The sequence below is a fragment of the Nannobrachium achirus genome (assembly GCF_963921795.1).
Source record: "Nannobrachium achirus genome assembly, chromosome: 13".
NCBI lineage: Eukaryota > Metazoa > Chordata > Actinopteri > Myctophiformes > Myctophidae > Nannobrachium > Nannobrachium achirus.
This window is the reverse complement of record NC_137833.1, coordinates 40,514,948-40,538,411: the sequence shown is the minus strand read 5'-3', so window position 1 is coordinate 40,538,411 and position 23,464 is coordinate 40,514,948. Positions and strand designations below refer to the sequence as shown.

The 23,464-nt window shown below is 42.1% G+C and overlaps 1 protein-coding gene across 1 annotated transcript in view; it reads right to left on the bottom strand.

Moving 5' to 3' along the window:
• Positions 1–19,837, bottom strand: part of LOC308296666 (E3 ubiquitin-protein ligase NEURL1-like) — a gene marked incomplete at both ends in the record, with an annotated part of 31,558 nt that extends 11,721 nt beyond the window's left edge. Inside the window, 3 exons of the mRNA XM_080739994.1 lie at positions 11,825–12,146; positions 12,670–12,911; positions 19,804–19,837. Coding sequence (XP_080596120.1) covers positions 11,825–12,146; positions 12,670–12,911; positions 19,804–19,837 — 598 coding nt within the window. The remainder of the gene's footprint in view (positions 1–11,824; positions 12,147–12,669; positions 12,912–19,803) is intronic.
• Between the last annotated feature and the right edge of the window lie 3,627 nt (positions 19,838–23,464).

Below are 23,464 nucleotides of genomic sequence, written 5' to 3'. Positions count from 1 at the left end.
AGCAACTACGGCTGCAGGCTTGAAGATATGATCTCAACAACCAACATCAGCGTCCCCTTGGCAACAGGGAGTCACCTTAAAGTTTAAGGTGACACGCTGTTGCCAAGAGTAAGTGATTTTTAAAAGACAATTAATGGTTATAAGGCTTAAACCAAGTGTATCTTAACACCATATAACGTGCACACAATAATGGCTTACAACCTTGTATTATGTTCTGATTTGAGGCAAAAGGTTTTTGTTGTTTTATTGCTGTTGACACTAGGCCAAGTATGATTAGTGTGGGTAACGAAGTGCGTATAACTGGTTCCTCTTTTAGATGGAGTGCCATGAGAACATACCCTCATTAAAATGTCAATCGCACACCGACAGGTGTGGACCTGCATCCTTTGTCCTCTGAAGATTGCTTGCAGTTATTGTGCCAGAAAAATTAAGGATGGCATTCAGAGACATTCACTATGGCCTCACGTGATGCCCCTTGTCTGTCCCCAGGGGCGTCACAAGGGGTAGGAAAGTGGGACTGAGTTACTGGGGCCCAAGGTGGAGGGGCCCTAATAACTTTATCTATAGCTTGTAGATCTGCTATTTTTGAAAAGTTGTGAAAATGTGTGAAAATCTTTGAATATATGCATTTTTTTAAGCGAACATTTCTAACTCAAATTTTGCTTCTGGGGGTCCCTGGAACTAAATATTTTGAGATCGGGGTCCGTGGCCAAATACATATCATCTTGGGCGTCCTTGACATAGGTTTCTTGCACACATTTTCACGATTTTGGGGGGCCCGCAGTGAATCCTTGTACCCAGGGCCCAGAATTTGGTGTGACGCCCCTGTCTGTCCCATCCACTTTTACAGCTTGGATTGGCAAAGCTCCAGTGATTTTCATACTAACTGTAAATGTAACATTAAAGTCCTTGAAGTTTTCTGAATGGCAGGAAAAATGTTAATCACTTTTTTTGCAGTGACAATACATGTTGCAGGCAAGATTTAAGTGCCCTTGTCAAATGGCTTTGAACAGTTCCAGCTACTCAATCTGTGGCATGAAGCACCGTTTGCACAAGGCAAACACATAGCTAACTGACACTGTTCTCAGGGGTCAATGATGTCTTATTACCACAGGAGCCGTGAGAAAAATGAAGTAGAAAAGCCTGAGAACTCCCCAATGCACCCTTGTTGACGGTTTGGGAGGCTAGGGAGGAATTCCTTTTCTAGGAGGAGGAAGGAACATGGAGAAATAACCCCTACCTATTCTTAGTTTACTTCACTCTACCAACAAGGAAGAACCACCGGAGAGTAAACTCAAACCAGTAAAACAAGTCACTTGAATGTAGACACAGGGAATAGGGGCCAGGTTATCGGAAGAGGCATCCTGTTTCTCTTTGCAAACATAATGCCATTTGAATGTCTCACTTATCATAGCTGTAAAAGCCTTTTCAATATCGATGTGCCAACAAGCCTTCCCCTCTTCAACTGTATAGATAGGACATGTGTCAATCATCCAAAACCTCAGCCTGTCATATCCTTTGCAGGACTCCCAACGCACTCAGCGGCACGCAGTATCTGGACTGACACTGATCTGAGTGATTCCATGCATTCAATGCCTTTTTTTAACCTTTGACAGCAGCTGTGCCTCAGACGCTGCCGTGCAGTTGAATAGGTATGGTTCAGTGATGGTTCAGTTCATTCCTTGGCCCAGTGGAACTGGATTAGGGAGCTTTTGGGGGATTTTAGTATAGCTGCACCCTCTACATAGAGTCGGCTCTTCCAAATGTCGCTGTGTGTGTGTGTGTGTGTGTGTGTGTGTGTGTGTGTGTGTGTGTGTGTGTGTGTGTGTGTGTGTGTGTGTGTGTGTGTGTGTGTGTGTGTGTGTGTGTGTGTGTGTGTGTGTGTGTGTGTGTGTGTGTGAAAGTGTGCTTACATGTGTGTGCACCGCGGCTTGCGTGCGTGTGCATATGTGTGTGTGTTGGGGGATTTGCCCTAAGTATGCATGCCTAGAGGGCCTATCCCAGGCTTCATCCAGAGAGAGTGAAGTCATCTGTCGTGAGAAGAGGGGGGGCTAGGCTTGGAGTGGGGAGTGTCTGTCTTTCCCAAAAAGGAGAGAGAGGGGATTTTAGCTTATCGGGTATGACAAAAAGAAAAAAGAAAAACCTCTCAGGGGAGCATCCATGTTGATGAGCTTTTAAGGAGTGTTATCCCAGTGCAGATACGGATAGTATTAGCAACACAACGTGCTGTGTGTGTGTGTGTGTGTGTGTGTGTGTGTGTGTGTGTGTGTGTGTGTGTGTGTGTGTGTGTGTGTGCGTGTGCGTGTGCGTGTGCGTGTGTGTGTGTGTGAGAAAAGCAGTGCTGGTGGTGGTGGGGGGTAACTAGTTATTGATATGCAGAGTAACTACTCCATGGGTTTGAATGAACTCTGAATATCTGACATGCCGAATGCAACAGGAGTCAAGCGTAGCGTTTTTGAGAGACCGAGTCAGATTCTTTGGCCCGGTGCCAGGTGTTTCGACATGTTTTGGGCTGCCATCAAAGAAAGGGAATAAATAGGGGACATGCATGCTGATGTGACAAACAGCCGTGGAGAAAGGCACGCTCAGCACTTCACGGATGTCACAGGAGTACCATGTTTCCAATGTCACTTAAAAGCCAGTAAAGTGTGTGGGTTCACCACGTGCACTTGGACAAATCTCTGATTACAAAACACTGTGCACTCGGACAATTATCTGGGCACAAAACACTTTGTACTCAGACAAATCTCTGGTCATTCTATTACGATGGCATTTATTTGGCATGTTTATATATTATATCAGTCGGTATCATAAATAATACTAATGGCTGAAGTAATTAAAACAAGACAAATATTTATTCTCACAATTCACTCTGTGGGCACACAAGAACATGTACTAGTATTTAAACAAATAGTGGCCGGGCTTACTAAGGCACATTCTCCATTAACAACTTATAAGCCCTATATGTGGTGGAGATAGCTGATCTACAAGCTTCACAATGTATCGCATGGGACATGTTGTAAGCTTGTAGATTGGTTATCTGTATTTTGAAATACAGACTTTCCCAAAATAGGGATTCCATGTTGAAAGTGGTTAACATGGATTCTACCACTTTTTCTATAGGCCAACAACCTTGAGTTGGCTCATGGAGCCCGCCCACTGAAACAATTAATGATTGTAACTAAAGATCCTTGCAAGTTACAACTGTGTTTTATTTCATTTATATGGAAAAAGTGGTAGAAAAGCAATTTACCATTCGAGGTTGTTTGCCACTCGCCTGCGGCTCGTGGCACAACCCTGAAACAGTGGTAAATCAGCCAACAACCCACTCCCTCTCATGGTAAATGGCTTACTTTTACCTTCCGTTTAAGGCAGTATAAGTAGTGGTAGACTATTCCACACTGAGGCTCCAGAATATAAAAATGAAAAGTTCCCTGTCAGGCATTTAACATTCTTGTCAAACCCCTCACTTTTGTCCTCAATGTTTTCATTTCAGCAGATTTTGAGGTCTCTGGTGTTTCAATCTGTTCTCAAACATTTCTCCAATTACAGACTCATTTCATTGTTTAGGTCAAGGAAAGATGGGGCAAACCCCCAGTGAAATGTACTCAGTCTATGTGTGTGTGTGTGTGTGTGTGTGTGTGTGTGTGTGTGTGTGTGTGTGTGTGTGTGTGTGTGTGTGTGTGTGTGTGTGTGTGTGTGTGTGTGTGTGTGTGTGTGTGTGCGCGTGTACACACACACGCACACACAAATCTAGCCATCTGAAAGTGATTAGCTTCCCCTCAAAGGCTTCCCCCAGTATGACCCAGCTCAACAGATCCAAAGCTGACAGGCTCCATTATGATATCTATGTTGATTTCTCTCTTAATCCGTTCGATTCCATTCAGTCCAAATGGGTCACGGCAGCTTTTACTTTTGTTTGGCGATTCAAACAAAATTTGACGACGGAGGTAATTTGAGATGGAGCTCTTTCAAATGCATCACAAACCCCTTTGTAGCCTATCCTAGATCCTAGATCTGAAAACATTTCAGTTTCTACCAGAATCCCATAGAGAGCTAATGTGTTATTTGGGATGGAACGATAATCGTTATTATCGTTTATTGTGATAAAAAACACTCGACTACAATAATACAGTGCCTCTATGGACACAATGTAGAAGAAATGGTGAATTATGTTTGCACCCCAAGTCCCACCTATTGTGATAGCATTTTACCCCAAAAAGGCGACCAGCTGGTCTCAAATTAATCTTTTGACTTGAATGTTCTCAAAACAAGTGGCAGATTATAGCTATTTCTAAAATTGGGGAACTTGGAGCAGGGTCCCTGTTCTTGCAAAACCTTAATGTAACTTTAATCGGGTTTAAATCTCCGATCATTAAAACAGGACACATTTTCAGATGATTAATTTGCTCGATCAGCAGACCAAGAGGGAGAATGTTAGTCTACTACAGGCGGACAGAGAGAGAGAGAGCGAGAACAAGAGGAAGAGAGAGAGACATGAGGCCTGAGTATGATTCATAGTTTTCCCCTAATTCTGGCAAAAGACTTCTGCTGAGAGAAATCGCTAAATGTTTATAGTATGGAGACACTTAGCATCTCTCCCCAAACGCTGCCTCTTTCTCGGTCTCTCTCCTGTGTCTGCTGTTTGCCTTTGGCTGGAGACATACTTTTGACGGATGACATTGCACATTGTTATTACCATGCTGAATTTCCAGTTTATTGTTTTTGGAGGGTTTGCTTGCAAGCACCAGACCGGTCATTAGATGCATTTAGTAGAGACCCAGTTCACTTGGGCACAGTTAGATCCATCAGGCTTATCAAATAACCTCATCAATCATAATGAACAAAAGAGCTTAGTTTGGTCCCTCATTTAGTATGCAGCCCCATGGACACTATAAGGAACACAATGTTCTGTGCATTATAGCTAATTGTATGATTAAATACATAATTTAATATAAAACATCAACATTAATTCAAACCCAAATCACAAATCTCCCTCCAATTGTGTATTTAATATTGTTTTTTTTTAAAAGCTATACTGTGTAAGTTGTTAAACTAGTGGTCAGTAGCAGGTATTGCTTTTTTCTGCCGTTTTTCGCCCGGTGTCGCCGCGGACCACCGGAGCGGGGCCGCAAACCACCGCGGGACCCACCGCGAACGATACAAATCCGTAGAGGGGTAGAAATTTTCTGACCAGGATTTGGGGAGTAAAGGCAAGAATCCGTCACCATCGTAAACACTGTTGCTGAGGGAGGCTACTTCCTGAAGAGACGGCAAGACACGCTGTGATTGGCCGGTAGTGTATCATGTGTGTATGATACGCGATGTGATTGGCCAACGTATACACAACGTATACAGATGATGCAGATGACGTAATTTTGCCGCGAAATCCGGACCCCGGCCAGGATCATAGAAAACATATTTACAGAAGGCTTTAGGGGCTGAAATTAACGGAGTGGGTGTTCTAAAACTTTAGCGATTTAATAGTTAGGACAACTTTAAGATTTGTTTTATAAGAAAAGTTACATAGTATAACTTTAACCACTTTTTCCTCCACAATTTAGTCGTTATGCCAATTGATTCCTACCCACACACAATTGCTTGTCGCTGCTGTTGCATCCTAATGACTCACATGCCAGTGAGGAGCCCTCAACGGGAAGACATAAAGTCTTTGTCCTACTCCTTCCGCCCAACAGGTGCTGCCCCAGCATGTAGAACTACAGTTTACATTTATCACCCTCCCCCGAATGCGGGCCAATTGTGTTCGTATAGACCAGGGGTCCTCAGAGATACTACAGGGGGTCCTCCAAATCTTTGTGCGATAGAAACTTTTTTCTACTTTTTTATATTAACTCTTTGCCGTCCGAAATAGAATGGTTGTTGGTAGATTAGCCGTGAAATTTCTATTATTATATTATGATCTGAACCGCATTCATTTTACCAGACATCCAGCGCTATATCACGTGGTCTTCATCCCCCATTACCATACCGCGATCCCCCGTTGTATACTCACCCCAGTTCCCAGTGAAAAACTCAATCTGCATTGGCTTAGAGTGGGAGATTCGGCTGACGCATCATGTCCCCGTGCGTTTCGCGTGCGCGATCCGTTCACGTAAATGTCCCCTCAAATAATCCACGTGTGACTCAAGAGTAGAACTGAAAAGTTTCGCTAGCATAGCCCCCAGCACGGCTGCAGTAGAAGCACTTGTGTACAGACAGTAACCGAATGGGGGAAGGTGCCTTGGAGAAGGAAAGGGCCATGACATCACTTCTGCTTCATGTCAGACCAGCCATGAGCTATCGATGCACGAGTGGTGACTAGGGAAGGTTAGACGATCGCCGATTTTCGGATGAAAATCATTTATTTCGGTAAATACGGGAAAGTACGGGAAAAGACGAACGGCTGAGACCCCCCCCTAGGAAGTCTGATATAGTACGGTTTTAATATTAAGGGGCTCCCCGTGGCTTGGAAAGTGTTAACCACTTGAACCCAAGTGTCCTTATTCTGAGAGCTTAACCAAAAATAACAAATCTACAAGCTCATGTGAGGCGTTGTGAGCTTGTTTGTCGGCTATTTTTGGCAAAGAGGTTTGGTGTAGAGGGGAAAAGAGCAGACTATGTACAGAGTGGAAGGTCAAGTTTATTAGTAGTATTTAGTAGTTAGTATTGACAGTTCAAGTGGTTTAATATCTGAAAACACAAATTGACATGAATCCAAAATACACTGATGATTGTGCTATCAAACAATGAAACTATATGGAATCTATGAAAAGGTTGTGGGGGTCCCTGCTTCATCTCTCTCTCTCTCAACTAAGGGGTCCTTGGCCTGAAAACGTTGAAGACCCCTGGTATAGACACTCGACAAAGCCGGATGCACCACGGTGGATTCGAACCCAGAACCTCTGCGGTGGTGGGCTAGCACTAACTACCACTGCACCATCCGAGAGCATGTAATGTTGCTTTTAACTAATACATTATGCATGATACATTTTCATGTTTTCTTTATTCAGTAGATCTTTTTTTTCAGCTACAAAATGGGCTGACTGCAATGCCTTGCATTCATGACATTCTCTCTTTTGCGGCCAGATTGCATCTGATTTGTCCTGATTGAAAACTATTTCTATCCCTAGATCACAGCCATGTGCACTTGCAGATAGAATCAGCGATGACAAGTCTAACAATGAGTGAGGTCTGTAGTGTGTGTGTGTGTGTGTGTGTGTGTGTGTGTGTGTGTGTGTGTGTGTGTGTGTGTGTGTGTGCGTGTGTGTGCGCGCGGCCGCGCGCATGCACACGTGCTCGCAAGCAAGCGTGTGTGAGAACACAGAAATAGACACAAAGCAAGGAAAGTGCAATACAATCGTGTCCAGACAGCTCTTAAACATGTTTGTGCAGCGGCCCTTTCAACATTTCCAGTTTGTCTCTTGATCAGTTAAGGAAAGACAATAACAGTATCAGCTAAAGGTAAAGTAAATTGTAAACCAGTTCCAACCCGCTTGAGTTTAATTTAGGTAACCTGAAACGTATTGTGGATGACACACCTGATGTTAGAAAGCAACAACAATTCTGTGGACAAGCAGCATTCCACCAAGACCCGCAGCAATTATGCAACAGTTATTTCCCCTTTAGCAGCAGACTTAGTAATGTCTCCTGGAGTATTAGGTAAGGCATACAGCCCATGGTTTTCCCTGTCGTGATGCTCTGTAAGCCTAATGCACTGCAGTGCCATCATCCGCACAGATGATTGATGTCAATAGCCTCCACTTAATCACCTGAGAGGTACGTAGCTTCCTCACCACTCTGGCCGCCATTTTGGATTCTTCTCTAATGACTAGTGGGACAGGTTGTAGATGATGTTAGCTCACGCCGGCCTCACGGTTCACTACCGTTCTGTCAGTGATTAAGTGACTCATCTGCCGCTAGTAAACAACCCTCCAACAGGAGAGTCCCTCATCCATCAAAAGATAACTTCTCTTTGGCGTGCTTATCTGCCTTGTAGGAAATCCATCACACCTGAGCGAAACTGTGGACGCCATGCCAGATCTCTTAGGATTCAGCCCTATAAACAAACTCATCCTGTTAAGCCTGTAGTCATATCTACAGTATGGATAACACTGTGATTTCCAGACACTCTTAAGCTGGATCAGCGGGATACACCCTGTATCATTCCCATATGTGTTTTGCTTCTGGGAACTCAGAGTAAAACACAGCTAAGTTTCTGATCTTATTTGTCAGGGTCGTTTTCAATAAACCCGGATCCCTTATCAAGGAAACATCAGCGACGCTGACTGAGAACTCAGTCAGCGTCAGGGATCAATTTAAAAACATTTGTATTCAAACACACATTGCACAATTCAGAATCCAAGAAGGTCAAAAAGAGGTGGAGGACAACACCACTGTAAGGGATAAAGTGTTGATAAGAAACTGTTGAAACTGTTCAGCGCTGAATGTTTTGTAGTTGTTAGGAAAACACCCAGCTCCCGGTACCATTGTATTTTTAAAAGCATCAGGTTTTCTTCATGGGGACAAAGTGAATAGAGATGACAGGCAAGCGCAAAGATATGACAGCACTCTGCAGTGTCTCAAAGCTTTGAAAGGAGTCATTCAGTAGGAAACAGATAATGTTCATTTTAAGAGGAAACCTTTGTGGGTCTCAGACTGATGTGTCTTGTAGCAGAGCGCCACAGACGCCTAACAATCCAAAGCAGTTAATACGATACAAAAGGGCTCTTCAGTTTGCGTAACATATCTTGCACGGGCCAAGCATTGTTGGTCTGGACACCCCCTGAGGCTCTGTTTGATTCCAGCAGATTAATTTAGCCTTCTTCACTTATGCAACACCATCTCAGCTTTCAGGCATTCTCACTGGTCTAGAGATCACCTTTGACTCTTTCCAAGGGTGGCTAACTACTGAACTGCACTCCCTTGATCCTTGCTTTTGAGAAGAAACAACACTGCTCTTTAATAGATCCTCCTTGGTCTGATGCAAAACTAAATTGAGAGATTGTGGGGGCATTTGGTCAATTCCTTGATATTGTACATTATCAGCATACACTCAAGTGGATACAGCTACACAAGAATCCTGTGAAGCATGTGCTCAATGCAATTACCCCCTAGACAAACTTTCAGGAATTCTCTGAAAGCACTAGTGTGTGAGTTTCAACAGGCCTGGGGACATAAATCTTGTTCCACATGTAAATGATCACTCAATTCTGCATGTAACGACTGTTACAAGGGTTTTTCCATGACATCAGCAATATTTCATGTTCCTTAAAAACTCTCAACGTAGATTTGAGCATCACACATTCCCATTGGATCATTTGATTATTCCATCGTAACAAAAATATCAAGGGGCATGATGAGTGTTCATTTTTAGCATAGAGCCTTGGCACGACATGGTGGCAGTGTTGCAGTTATACTAATATGCCCTGACATGTGATCAGGGTCACTTTGAAAATCAATCCATCATACTGTACATGAAAGGAAAGGCAGCGAGTGAGAAAAGGGATGTTATCAACTACAGTTAAATTCTTAAGACTCGGAAATAGGAAGAGAATTAGTTGGATAAGAAATGGCTGTAGGCTATTTCAGCTTTAGAATGAAGTCACTGACATTACAAGAGCTTCATCTGAGCCGTGACATAAGGGTTAATAGAAAATCAAATAATTACTAATACAAGCATTTTAATTCGTTTTAATTGTTTTCATCTTTACTTGATTGTATAATAACCATCTTTAAAAACAACAACATTTTGGCTTTTTAATGCTGCTTTACTCAAATGCTCTTTAACTAACATTTGTTTTGCACGTTTAGCGCGAGAGCCAAATCAAGGTCATCTAACTAAACCCAGCCCTTATAATATAGTCTGTACTCTGTACAAGTCTGTTTGTTGGTATAGCAGCACCCTCCATTTGACCCCAGAAGAAAACATCTGCTCCAGACCTGGTATAATTCCTCATGGACTGATTGTTTGATGAACGGCTTTGCCCATTAACAGGTGAAATTTGGCTGAATTGTTCATCCATTGGTGATACGTTAGTGGTTAGTGCCAGCCCACATTATAAGCATCATTAAGTCTAACGACACGGCCCTGTGTTAAAGGCAACTAGGCGCATGTGCCGCTTTGCCGCGAGAGACTTTGATGTGTCCGCCCATATTTTCAGGCAGTAAGTGCTTGTTGAACTGCAGCCAACCACCGGGGCAATACTGGGACTTTGAGATATACCATGCTCTTGACTACTGACGTTCTCGGGCTATAGAGGCAGGCTGATAGTGATGTGACCCTTATGCTGACTGAGGGATGAGACTCATCTGCTCAGGACAGAGGCGATGTATAGACAGATCTATGTGGCAAGTGGCAACAATGGCAAGTTCATGTCCTGCCTGTACTTGAACAGCCAGAATACTGTATAAGGGATCGAGTGCGGACTCCAGAAAGTGGACCATTCAAAATGTCCCCAAATGTGTCCTTTCCTGAAATCATTCTTCCTTATGTCTGTCAAGGAATTAGACTTGTAAGCTACAGTGGCCTCGTGGCTTGCCACCGCCAAGGCCACTGACTGAATTCCAGATAGTCACACTCAGGCGCTGGATACCAAATAGCCCAAAGCGAGATAGCACAGTTGTTCGTTGTCAGCCAACACCACAAGAAATTAGGTTAAATGGCACTATCTACACATTACGGGAGCCTCTTCTATTTTTATTGATAGTGTTGACAGCTTCCTTTTGTCTTCCAGCATAATTCTTGGAAACAGCTTAATATGCAGAGACTTTCGCCTGGATTCCAATATCTTCTTTTTGCATAAGTCTGCAGAAATTTCATTTGTCATATGATGAGTTTAACAAAGCTGTGTTGAGCGTAAGATTGAACACACTAAAAACAGCCCTTTTACTGTAAAGGGAAAAAAGTGATGACTTTGTAGAATTTATTTTGTCCTAATGTGTGGAAAACTCTTTCAACTAAAACACAAAGGTGAACTTTTTAAAATGGATTTCAGCCATTTTAAAATTCCGCCTTTAGGACATTTCTTTGATTCTAATGATGGTGGTTATTATGCAGCCTCTCTAATCTCTCACCATCTTTTTCCACTAGCCTGTTTTGGTGGGATGTGGGAAAAGTAGAGCAGCTGTACAGTATGTAAAAGTCAACTCACAATCATTCTCACTCAAAACTTATCTGATAAAACATTTCCAATTCAAACTCAGGGCCTCTCATTTTAAGGACGGTAAACTGAAGCATTCAGCCAATAACAATAACCAAATTAAAAAAAAAAGTTTTGGGATTGAAAACTGTTGCTGCGGAAGTTGCGGGTGTGTCCAAAAGTACTAAAAGTAAAAGTACTAAAATGTTTGAAGATAGCAGATCAACAAGCTCACAACGCGTAGATTGGCTATTTGCAAATAGCCTATGTATAAAACAGGGCTAAAGTGGTTAATGTATGTTTTATAATATAATAATGTATATCTCCAAAGTAACTAGTAACTAAAGTTTTCAAATAAATGTAGTGGAGTAAAAGTACAATGTTTGGATCCGAGATGTAGTGGATATCTGTATCGTTATCGGCTATCGGCTAAATGTTGCACGGCAACCAGACAACAGTATAGTACTTGTCCGACTTTATTCCATCCATCCATCTTCCTGGGCCTCCTAGATAAAAAAGAATGTTGTGCCACGCTACTCCTCCCACAGTTTTGGTGGCATGCAAGTGTCAGCCATGAATTTTCATATCGGCGCATCCCTAGCACAAATACCTCAAAGTTGTACTTAAGTACAATACATAAGTTAATGTACTTAGTTACTTTACACCACTGACAACGGGAGACTCACCTAGTAGCTGGACCCCTCGCGTGAGTCCATAGACGTCTATGAGAGCCCAAAGAGGCTCTGAAGCATGCACCCCACTGAAGAACAGCATGGGGCTGGACTCGTTGATGCGGTAGAACACCCGGCCCTTCTTGTCCACCCAGAAGGAGAGGATGTTTCCTTCATTGGAGAGCTCCTCAGGGAGGGCCTTGGCCCAGAAGCCACTCTGGGAGACCAGGTCGGGGCAGGCGTACTTGGGCAGGTTGTCTGGATTGATCCTGGATGGGTCCTTGGATGTGAAGCCAAGGCGTAGCGCTCCGCTCCAACAACACTGCTTTTTAGTGATCTGGGGAGACAGAGTTTGAGCAATGTTGAGCAAGATAACTCACTGTGAACCTTTGGGCATTACCTCATAATGGAGCAATATGTGTTTTTCTCAAGTACACTACTGAACAAATGATGAAAACAACATATCTTTACTAAAGAACGACTAAGATTAGGTGCAGTACTTTGGTATGTTTATTGCCTGTAGAGGAGCTATTTCTGTCTCATTGAAAGTCCACATTTGCATTGCATTTGTCATGCAAGATAACACTGCTCCTCACATGGCAATGCTTGCCCTGTTCTCTCACTTTAGAGACATAGATGGCCCGATAGGTGAAGTGGAAACTTGCACTAAGCTGCTGCTTTGGCCCACACAGGAGCGGGGAAAAACTGACCAAAATTGCACTAGGGGATCAGACAGAGGGAGGAATTAAGAGACAGACAGGCAGCAAGGCGGAATGGACTAAGAGAAACTAAAAGAGGGAGAAAAGGGACTTGTCATCCTTGCCCACTGCATAGCGCTTGTCAGGTTCCGTTTGTTTTACCTTCAGTCGAACTTGCTCATACAAAGCGATGGGTCTGTTGCTGAAGGTGATGGCGTTGCAGAAGCTGGCTTGTCTCTTGACTGTCCTTCGGGACGTGTCCATGACTATCTGTGATCCCTTGGCACTGGGGTGAAAGAGGAGGGGGAAGGGTGACATGCTGCCACACTGCTGGATGGGCAGGCAGCGCTTGGGCTTGTGGTGGCATCGGTGGCTTGTGGTGGGGAAGGGCCCACCCAGAGAGTCTAGGTGGAAACACAAAGATTAAGAGAGTTATTATCAGCCCATTATCCACTTTCAACCTGGAGTTACGGTATATTGCAGCAGTACATACTGCACTTTAATTGTCTTGGGATTGGTACAGGTTTTGACCTGCTGCCAGTCACATACCACTGCCCGTCTCTGTTACTGTACGATTCAATAGCACCGTACAATAAATGTATTCTGTGAAAATTATGTCAGGCCACGGCAAAGCTTCAAGTTTGTAAAACGTTGCACCTTATAACCACCAAGTGGGTGTATGCAGAGTAGGTTACATTGGACTATTTTCAGAAATCCACTTGTGAGTGCAAGGTTAAATTAAACAATGGCTGTGTTGGTCGTCTCGACTTTCTACTTGGATGAGAAAATAGAGCCGGGTTCGTTGTTCATGAGGAGACTGTGCAGCTGTGAGACGTTTTATGAAATGAGGTAATTTCAGTAATTGGTAATCTCCTGTAATACCCGTCTGTTTTTCTTCATCTTTGCCAACTTTAAACTTGCTTGTTTGTTTCCTCCCGTGACCGAGGACCATTTATTGTACTAATAACCTGTGAATATGAAGGGGAGGAGAAAAATTCTGTGTTTGGAGAGGTTGAAAGGTAACATAATCCAAGGTAAACAGCCTCATGCAATAAACCAGAGTATTAGTGTAGTATTAAGAGGTCTTAAGAGGACAATTATGTACAGGAACACTGAGTGTGGGTCTTGACATGTACAGGAGATGCTGACAGCAACTCCCATCATGACGTGTAACCCTAGATGTGGCCCATGTTTAATTGATTGCATTGAGCCTGTGTGGATCTCTATTTTCATACATGAGAGTCAAGCAGGTGGCTGGCTAGTCTTGGAGGATTCGCCACAATATGTGGGCTTCAGCTCAGAGGCGTTGCCACTGTAATCCTTTTTATTTAGATATGGGTAACCTCTGGCGCCATCTTTGCCTCCAGCTACCCATACTCAGATTCTGTTCTGGGCTGACTTCCGGCCCAGAGATATAATGGTTTCTGCCCATAAGTTCTTCTCGCCCCCCTAGTGGCGAAGAAATACAATAAAAATAACTTCTGGGAACTGGCAGAAACACTTTGCCTGTTCCTTCCAAAAATGATGAATTCTGAATAAATGGCTGTTTGTGCAGCAAAGAAATGCCTTTGTTTGGGGCAAAATGTTTTTAATTGGTTATTCAGAAAATGAACTTTATTTATCCCAAAAGGGCAATTCATTTGCCGTACACAGCAGTTAGTAGTAACAGAATATGTCAGAGGCAACAGAACAACATACTGTAAGGAAACAACAAATGGCAGTAAATAAATCAAGTTAAAATGCTGTCTGCGTGTGGAAGGAATTAAGAACTTAGTGCGGCGGTTTGATCTCCTAAGGGGCATATTATAATGCCGCCCTGAGGGCATTACATTGAATGAATGCACTGGACAGAATGTGGTCAGGCTATTATAATACAGTCAATTCACTGGACAGAAAGTGGTCAGGTCAGTTTATTCCAATAGACTGACTTCACTGGACAAAATGTGATCAGTTTTATTCTAGTACAGTGAATTAACTGGACAAAATGTGGTCACTGGTCAGTTTATTCTAGAACAGTGAGTTCACTGGATAGAACGTGCCACGGTAATTACATTATAGTGAATTCAGTGGGCAGGGCATGGTTAAGGTAAACATTACAGTGAATGCACTGAATAACATGGACAGATTGGCTGATAAGTCCTTTTGCTTTCTGGGGCCACCTGTTTCCCCCAAAGGGAGAACAAGTCTATTTGCTGGGCTCCGTTTATCTTAGAGCAGACCTTTTACAGTACCATTAGCAATAACTTTCCTTCAGAGTCAAGCCAATAAACCAGCAAATAAACGAGAAAGTTAAAAGACTTTCAATGAATGTTTGATAAAAAATTGAATACAATTATCTCTCAAACGAAGAAAGAGTTAAGCTTCTGCATGAAGTGAGTTATTTGTTGTCAAACACAGTGTTGATTGTCCAACGTGGGATTGACAATCAATCAACTATGTTTACATCACTTCACATCACAGAAGAAACAATAGGATGGTGTCGTCAGATCATCTCACAAGATAAGATGTTCTCATCAAGAAAAACTGGTCTCAGTGTCTAGCCACATTCTTACAGCTACCTTCCAAGAAATCCACATAGGAATCATGAATGAACAAGTTCCACTTATGATTCTGTGTACCTTACTTGTAATAACAACAAAAAATACGTATTTTCTTCACATCTGGCTTTTTTTTAGACTGATAAGGACCTGGCAGGGAGCCATTATGAGCTCTAAATTAACCGTCGCTCCCTTTGGTAAAGCTAAAGTCCAGACTCCACATTCACATTTTCACATGATTCAAAGCATTATTACAAGGCCAAGTGGTACTGTTATCACTGAGGCATTTCTTTGAAATCCTCCCAAGTAGTTTATTCTCATCTATGGCATGATTGCATATTAGGATTATGCGGAAGGTTAAAGAAAAGTCCTTTACTTCACATCAACAGTTATGTAAGGGTCTGGAAGTATCATCCAATCATAACAATTAGCCACCTTTGGGCATGAAAAAGAACAAGTTTATTACAGTAATTTAGACCTATCCTCATTTGGAACATTGAACAGGTTCTGTGTGTGTACATAGATTTCATATTCATCTGTTTTATGGTCTGAGAGGGTCCAGGAGACCAATCAATTAAAATACCATACCAGTTATTCTGGTATGTTTAGGCCCTAAACATACCAGACCGACTGGTATGGTATTTTAATTGATGGCCCCTAAACTTTGGTGGCCAATGACTACGGCTCATGGTATACGTGGCATTATTCTTATTTTAATTTAGCTTTTTACCCATTTTCTCCCCAATTTAGTCGTCATTATGCAGATTATTTCCTCCCCAAACACATTGCTTTTGTATCCTATTCACCTGCCCCACCAGGAAGGTGTAGACTAGAGTCTCCGTCCTACTCCTCCCGCCCAACACCACCCGATGACAGGTGCCGCCGCCCCAGGCCGCAGGGGCGTCACAAGGGGGGGGGGGGGGAGTGGGACTGAGTCACTAGGGCCCAAGGTGGTGGGGCCTTATTTATTTTATAATTTAGCTATTGAAAAATAGCAGATTTACAAGCTTTACAAGCTGCGAGCTTGTAGGTCTGCTATTCTTGAAAAGTCGTGAATATATGTACTTTTTAAGCAAACATTTGCAACTAAAATTTTGCTTCTGGAGGGGGCCCTGGAGCTAAATATTTTGAGATGGGGGTCCGTGGCCAAGTATGTATGGGGGTCTTTCACATGAAAAAGTTTGAGCACCACTGACACAGAAACATAGTTTTTTCCAAAAACCTTAGAAAGATTTGAAATATTCAAGGACACAAATGCTCATGATGTAAAAAAAAGAAATAGCAGATCTACAAGCTTGCAGCGCGGCACTCGGTGCCACGCTGTGAGCTTGTATATCTGCCACTGCGCCACCCGAGCTCCCTTACTTGACATTATTTTATTTATTTATTTTTCAAAGCACACCATGGATTGTTTGATTTTCGAGGAAGCCTTTGGGTTCCTTTCATTTTAGTACAGTATGAAAATCGACTTGTAGCGACTTTAAACTTGCTTGAGATACTGTACGACATTGAACCTCATTGTGCAGTTATTGTTTTCCCCAAGTTAAGTTATCCAGGGGTGAATTTTGCCTCCCCAACCAAACCCTCCACTTGAGTATTATGTGTTCCTGACTCAATTATTCACCTAAGTTTGGTAAGGTTTTAATGACTTTGAAGAAAATGTAAACAAATGCTAAATCTAAAAATAAAGCCATTAAAGGAAAAATTATCTTATTAAGAATTATCTTTACGAATGATATAATGGCCGAAGCTGTGAACAGACATACATTAATGTCTGGTAAGGGCTTTAACCACTTTCTTAAATCCTACACATGGTTGCCTGGAGTTCCCCAGGGCTCTATACCAGGCACCCTCGTGTTTTCACTCAGCTTTAAAAATCTTTGACACTTGTAGATCTTATAGATCGGCTGTGTGTTTGCCCCACTGAATGCTAGGGACGCTACGGTTCTGAAGACAAAGACTCATTATGTGGCTTCTGAGAAAATACCTCAGGCACAGAGCAAATGCAGAGCAAAGGAGCAGTTTAACTTTCTCTTTTTTTGTCAACTTAGAGGGCCTTTGGCAAGTGTTAAAGCATACAGTGTTTACACAGCATACATGGGTGCCTTGAGGCCCTCACACGGCGTCTGAACACTGTCGAATGGTGCTCTGTGCACAATGCCTTTAAATGAAGTCATAACATGTCTGTTCACCATATTGTATGCCTGATGTCATGTTATACGCGATGTCTTCAAGGAAACAATGCCAGCGTATTGTACTCAATCAATGACAAACTACTCGACACGGAATTCCATTCAATGGCCGCAAACTGCTCTAAAGAAACAATCGTGCCCTTTTCAATATGCCAAAGTCAACTCTTGCTGCTGCAAAGTTTAATTCTTGCATCTCCTAACATCAGGTTTTCAACAGTGAACTGTGGCATTTTTCACCAGTGGCAATTTTAGAACAGGTTTCAGACTCCGTGTTTATAAAACTCAATCAGCACAGATCAAATGTCAATTGTGGAATAATAATAATTGAGACCGTATAATAATAGTACGTTTAAAATGTTTGCCTCATGACATGCCCAAAATAGGGATGCAATGTTTAAAGTGGTTAAAATACTTAGAGAACCACTACAGGTCTACAGCTCATAATGGCTGGATCAATATAAAAACACCAAAAACTGGAGGTAAACAACATCTGCATGGGGTTATTGCCAGAGCTGACTTTTGAGACTTAAAGGCTGTTCACAACAAACACTCCAACTATAACGATAACAATAACTATATTGTTCACCCATTGCCTTTGTTATAGTTGTGGTGCTGTGGACTCTGCTATCCACATGAGTTAGAATGATTTTTTTTAAATGTTGTCTTCGTAGATACAGCCATAGTGCTTGGTGTGAAACGTCCCTTTAGACTTGAGTCAGATTGAAGTTGTGAATACCAGGACTTGAGACTTGACTTGGACTTACACCTGAAAGAGTCTGGTTTATATAGTGCTACAGTGCATCACTGATGGCACAGTGACAGGCTGAGCATGTGTGTGTCTATCAAGTCATGCAACCTGACAGACGACAGAGATGTCAAGCATGACACAGAGCAGACCCCCGCCATGATAAAGAGAGGTGCCACGGCAAACTTCAGACGTGCAGGTTAAGGAAGGATAATATTACTTAGTGCGCCGCCGCCGCACACATTATGACTGTGGTTGCTGTCATTAATTGTGGAGGAAAAACACCAGAGAGATGAGGCCTGGCCCTGGCCAGCTGTCACGTACGTGGCCTCCTACGCCATGCAGTCCTCTGTGTTTTGTCCTGGTTTAATAACAAGCCAAGCGTATATACAGTAGGCCCTTAATGTGATTTATCATTGATATTAATAAGACATGGTGGCTTTCAAACATGGGAGCAGCACCCCAGGGCATGGCAGCAATGCATCCTAAAGAACCGGTGGTGGTGACATGATGAACAAACAGTAATGACCCCTTGCACGTCACTTTAAAACAAGTTCATTTGGTATTAAGGTTAATTATTTAACTGCTCTTACAAGGGGAGAAACCATTGGTAGCTGTAGAACACTGTAAAAGTAGGCTAAGTATTTTGGTTAAAACAACAAATGTTTTGTTAAAAGGTTAAAGCAATATAGTTTGTTGTTATAGACTCTATACTCTATAGAGTGTTTGTTCAGTAACAGAGGTCTCCCTGTCTCTCCAGCTCTTTAATAAGCAGAAAATACATTTTCAGGTAGGTGACAAATTGTCAGCCAATCAGGAGAGAGTACCCAATATCCACAGTTTACTGTAATTTGTTTAGTGTTCCACTTTCAATTTTGTCTGCTCATTTAATTGTGTCATCACTTTCAATTACACTTGTTTAATCAGTATCCCGACTGAGTTCTCTATCCTGTTTGGATAAAATTGGCATCCCTGCCTGAAAATGCATTTTCTGTTTAAAGAGCTGGAGAGACATGTATAGAGACTCCTGTTACTGATCAAACACTCTATAATAAGTATCAGAATATAGAGCTACTGTATTTAAAACGTATTTAAAAAAAAAAAAAAACAATTACCCTTAATATTATAAGAATTTATTTTACGTTTTCTTTATAGGTTTCAATAAAAAAAAAATGCTTTTCTCAGCTACTTCTAAAGACATCTATTGTCATTTGTTTTGGAGGTATTCAACTCAGGGAACAGTCTTACGTTTCTCATAAAAATAACCTGTGAGAAATGTCTTCAGAAGTTCAGATATAGAAGCAACATCATTTGCACCTACAGAATAAGTGGCTTTGAGTAGGCTGACTACTAGTCTATTAGGCTATAGGAAGGCACTTTCTAGCAGTTTCAATGTCATGTGTCAATCAAAACAAAAATACCGTACGCACGTTAAGACAATTAGAAATTATTTCAATCCTCATAAAAGTGTTATAGGCCCTTATACTCAACAAATGTAGGCTACAGGTTATAACCTGACAGTTCACAATTCACGTACGTTGAGATAATTTGTATACTATTATCTTTACGTTTATCCTATAACGTGGGACTTATGCATGTTACTTATTTCAAGAAATACGACATTGAATTTATTTCATGCGCACATGTGCGTGGACAGCTATTAATTAAGGCTATCAAACTTCATAATAATCAGACTTTGGCGACTCACGAGTACATGAAGCCTACAATAAATAAAATCCTTGGAATAGCCTAAGTGAATTAAATATATAAAGGCTATCGTCACAATAATAACGTACGGTATCCGCGTCTATAATATTCTTACCGTAAAAGGAATTCCTGGTTATCTGACCTCCCATGGTTTGATGCAAGGTGGTTTTGCAGGATCCGGGGAATAGACGGGGAACTGCACGGTTTGCGTCTCTACATAATATCGGATCGGTCACGTTTTGGCTCTTTGCGCTCATAAAGGTCCCAGCAGCACCTCCTCAGCAGCAGCGGCAGGTTGTGCGTGCGTGTGTGTGTGTGTGTGTATGTACTGTCAGGCTCATAGACACCGGGCTGCCTCAGTGGATCCAGCTCTTCTCCAATCTCCACACATACACACACACACGCTGCAAGATCACATTGAAATTAACATAAGAGGCGGGGCTTCACTGGACAATCACAGGTCCTATTTTAGCCTCCGTAAAGATGATTTCCAAGAATTTCGTTTTACTGTCTTCGTCGATAGTCTCTTACCTCGAGGTGGTGGGAAAGTATAAGTACATTTACTTTACTGTACTTTAATAGCCAAGTACAAGTGTGAGGTGTTTGTAGCCCACTTTAGACTACTTGAGTATTGCCAATTTCCAATACATTTACCAGGCTTGTCAATGCTCCTGGATTTCCAAGGAGTCTCCTGGGAATCTCCTGGATTGGCAAATCTCCTGGATTTCTCCTGGATTTTGTATCAAACTCCCCAAATTCACCAGAACACAGGAAATGACATCAACTATGTTAATTCTTTTCTGGGGGAGGACCCCCAGACCTCCCGCTTTAGGGGTGGGGGCAATGCATGCAAGATCATACAGTTATTCAATTAAGTAACAACTTAAAGATGAGAAGTCATTATTAAAGATGTCCTTTGCTTCTGTCATCAAATCTGTAGGCCTACCTATATTTGGCATTTAAGGCTGAAATTGTACCCATGCTAGTAAAGCAAGCCTGATAAAAGTATCAAACATGCACAAAATTCACCTGAACACAGAAAATTCAATCTACCATGTTAAAAATGTTCTGGGGGAGGACCCCCAGACCCCCCACTTTAGGGGTGGGGGCAATGCATGCAAGGTCAAGGTCATATAGATATTCACTTAAGTAATGACTTACAGATGAGACGTCATTATTAAAGATGTCTTACTTTGCTTCTGTCATCAAATCTGTACACCTACATTTGGCATTTTAAGGCTGGAATTGTACACTTGCTAGTAAAGTAAGCCTGATAAATGTATCAAACATGCACAAAATTCAACAGAACACAGGAAAATATATATATTAATACGTTTTGGGGAGAGGACCCCCCAGACCCCGGTTGGGGAGTTCTGCGAATCTGCGCGTCCCCCAAAAAATAAATCTCCTGGATTCTGACAGTCCAATGTTGACAACCCTGACATTTACTTCTAGGCCTACATACATCTCAGCCTCTCAGGTCCAAACATTTTACTTTTACTCCACTACACTTATTTGAAAACTTAAGTTACTAGTTTGTAGATTTTGATTATAATAACATACACTATAGGCTATAAGGTAAGGTCCCTGACCCTATAACCAACATTTTGGCCATTTCGCGAGGCATTGTGAGCTTGTAGATCTGCTATTTTCAATTGATTGTATACATTTTATACATTTGAAAACTTGTGAAATGCCAATAGGCTACGTTTGTAATTTTACTCAAGTAAATTTGTAATTCCATACTTCTACTTGTAACAGAGTATTTCTACATTGCAGTAGACTTTTACGTAAGTAAAATAAGTACATGAGTTCATTTTCCACCAACACACTTTTTTGGACAGGATAGATGATAGAGTCGAGAGAGACTATCATTTTGTTCAGAACCTAAACAGTTTATAGTTTTTTCCTTTTTGTTCAGGCCTACACGACTCGATCAATTTCAAACTCCACTGTAAAAGTCTTTGTTCTCTAAACTTATGTCGAAATTAAAGAAAACGATTTTGCCCAAATCTGACTTTCCCCCACAGTGTATGACTGCTTGTTTGAAGACCATTTTGACAGTCTGTGGACTGGAGCCCCTACTGATCACTAAGCAGAGACACAGCAGGGGCTTAGCATGAAATGAGAATTGAACAAAAATAGTAATGTTATTTGGTAACATTTCTTGAACTACACGTTATCAGTTCAGGCTTCAATGACGTTTTCTCCTTCCACAAAGTCAAAGAACAAAATCAGGGCCTACACAGTATGTATATAAACCAGGGGTCTTCAACGTTTTTCAGGCCAATTAAGGACCCCTTAACTGAGAGCTGAGATGAGGGAGCTGAGAGCAGAGAGAGGGATTTATGAGTTGTAAAAAGGGACCCCAATTTAAACAAGCCAAAGGCTTTCTTGTGGTTTTTATCCTTTTAGTTGACCTTGTTGCGACCATACTATGGGAAACGTCATAGCTTGTCCGTGTCCGTCCGTCCGTCCGTCCGTCCGTGTAGACGTGTACACATTTTTACGGTCTATGGGTTTGCCCCTCTTACAACATGCTCTGATGTCACTGTGATGTGACGTCAGGGGAACCACTCTTAACAGAATGGGTTTGCCGCTCTGACACTCTGGCTTCACTGTGATGTCACACTAACAGAATCCATTTTATGCCCATATATGGAGTTCCCTGATGTCATCAATATTAATGATGCCTTGTTAGAGAGATCCCTGTGATGCCAGGGGAACAAATCCCTTTTATGCCCATGTATGGAGATCCCTGATGTCCACTTCCCTGATGTCCACATCACTGTGGCATGACGAGGTCGCTTGTCACCCTGAGGCGTCTTACTAGTAGCATGCAGCGAACTGTACTGTCCTGTACCTTTTCCTATATGCAAACCTCTAATAAAATCATCAATCAATCAATCAAGGACCCCCAATAGCCTACATATTGTATAAAATTATGTTTTATTTTCATTAGTTGACAGCACATCTGTGATTGATTCATGTTAATGTGTATTTTCAGACATTTACCTTAAAGCCTCAATAGTCAATACAGTTGAGCTGACGTCAACATGGGGGAGAAGACGACAGCCAGCCCCATGGCCTCCCCTAAGTAACAAGGAATCTTGTGAAATTAAATGTCGTCAATCAATCATCAAAGACGATGGTACACGAAAGAAGAAGAAGTTGGTTCTGTATTACACCAAACCTCTTTGCTGAAGATGGCCGGTCTATATAAGCTCTGATATGTTCGGTTCGGCTAATGAACCCTAGCGATGCTAGGGTTCAAGTTGTTGGCGTAAAAAAAGAACTCTGAGGACCCCCAAAGGGTCCCAGACCCCCTGTTGAAGACCCCTGGTCTAAACATTCGATCAAATGAGAAGCAACTTGTTATGGCTGCTCCAGTGTCTGGTTCCAGAGGTGCCAACTTGGTATCACTGCTATCCTCTGATCCCCACGACGTGGGCATCTCTCAGAATCTGCCTCATCACCTCAGTGTTTACACAACGGCGCGCACTGGCAGCCAGTACTGAGATATTGTACTGACTTGGCAGCATATGCAGTATTCTCATATGCTGTTTACTTTACATAAATTAATACTGGTAAACTTGTCTCGACTGACAAAGAAATCTGAAAGCAATCCCCATGCAGGGAGGGGGAAAGTCGCTAAATGCAAACAACATGCTTAAGAATTCGCATTTCGGCTCAGCAAACTGGAAATGGTTAAGAGGAAAATAATAGAAATTTGAATAGACCACTTTGGAAGTTGCTTACAAAAGGACCCCTGTGGC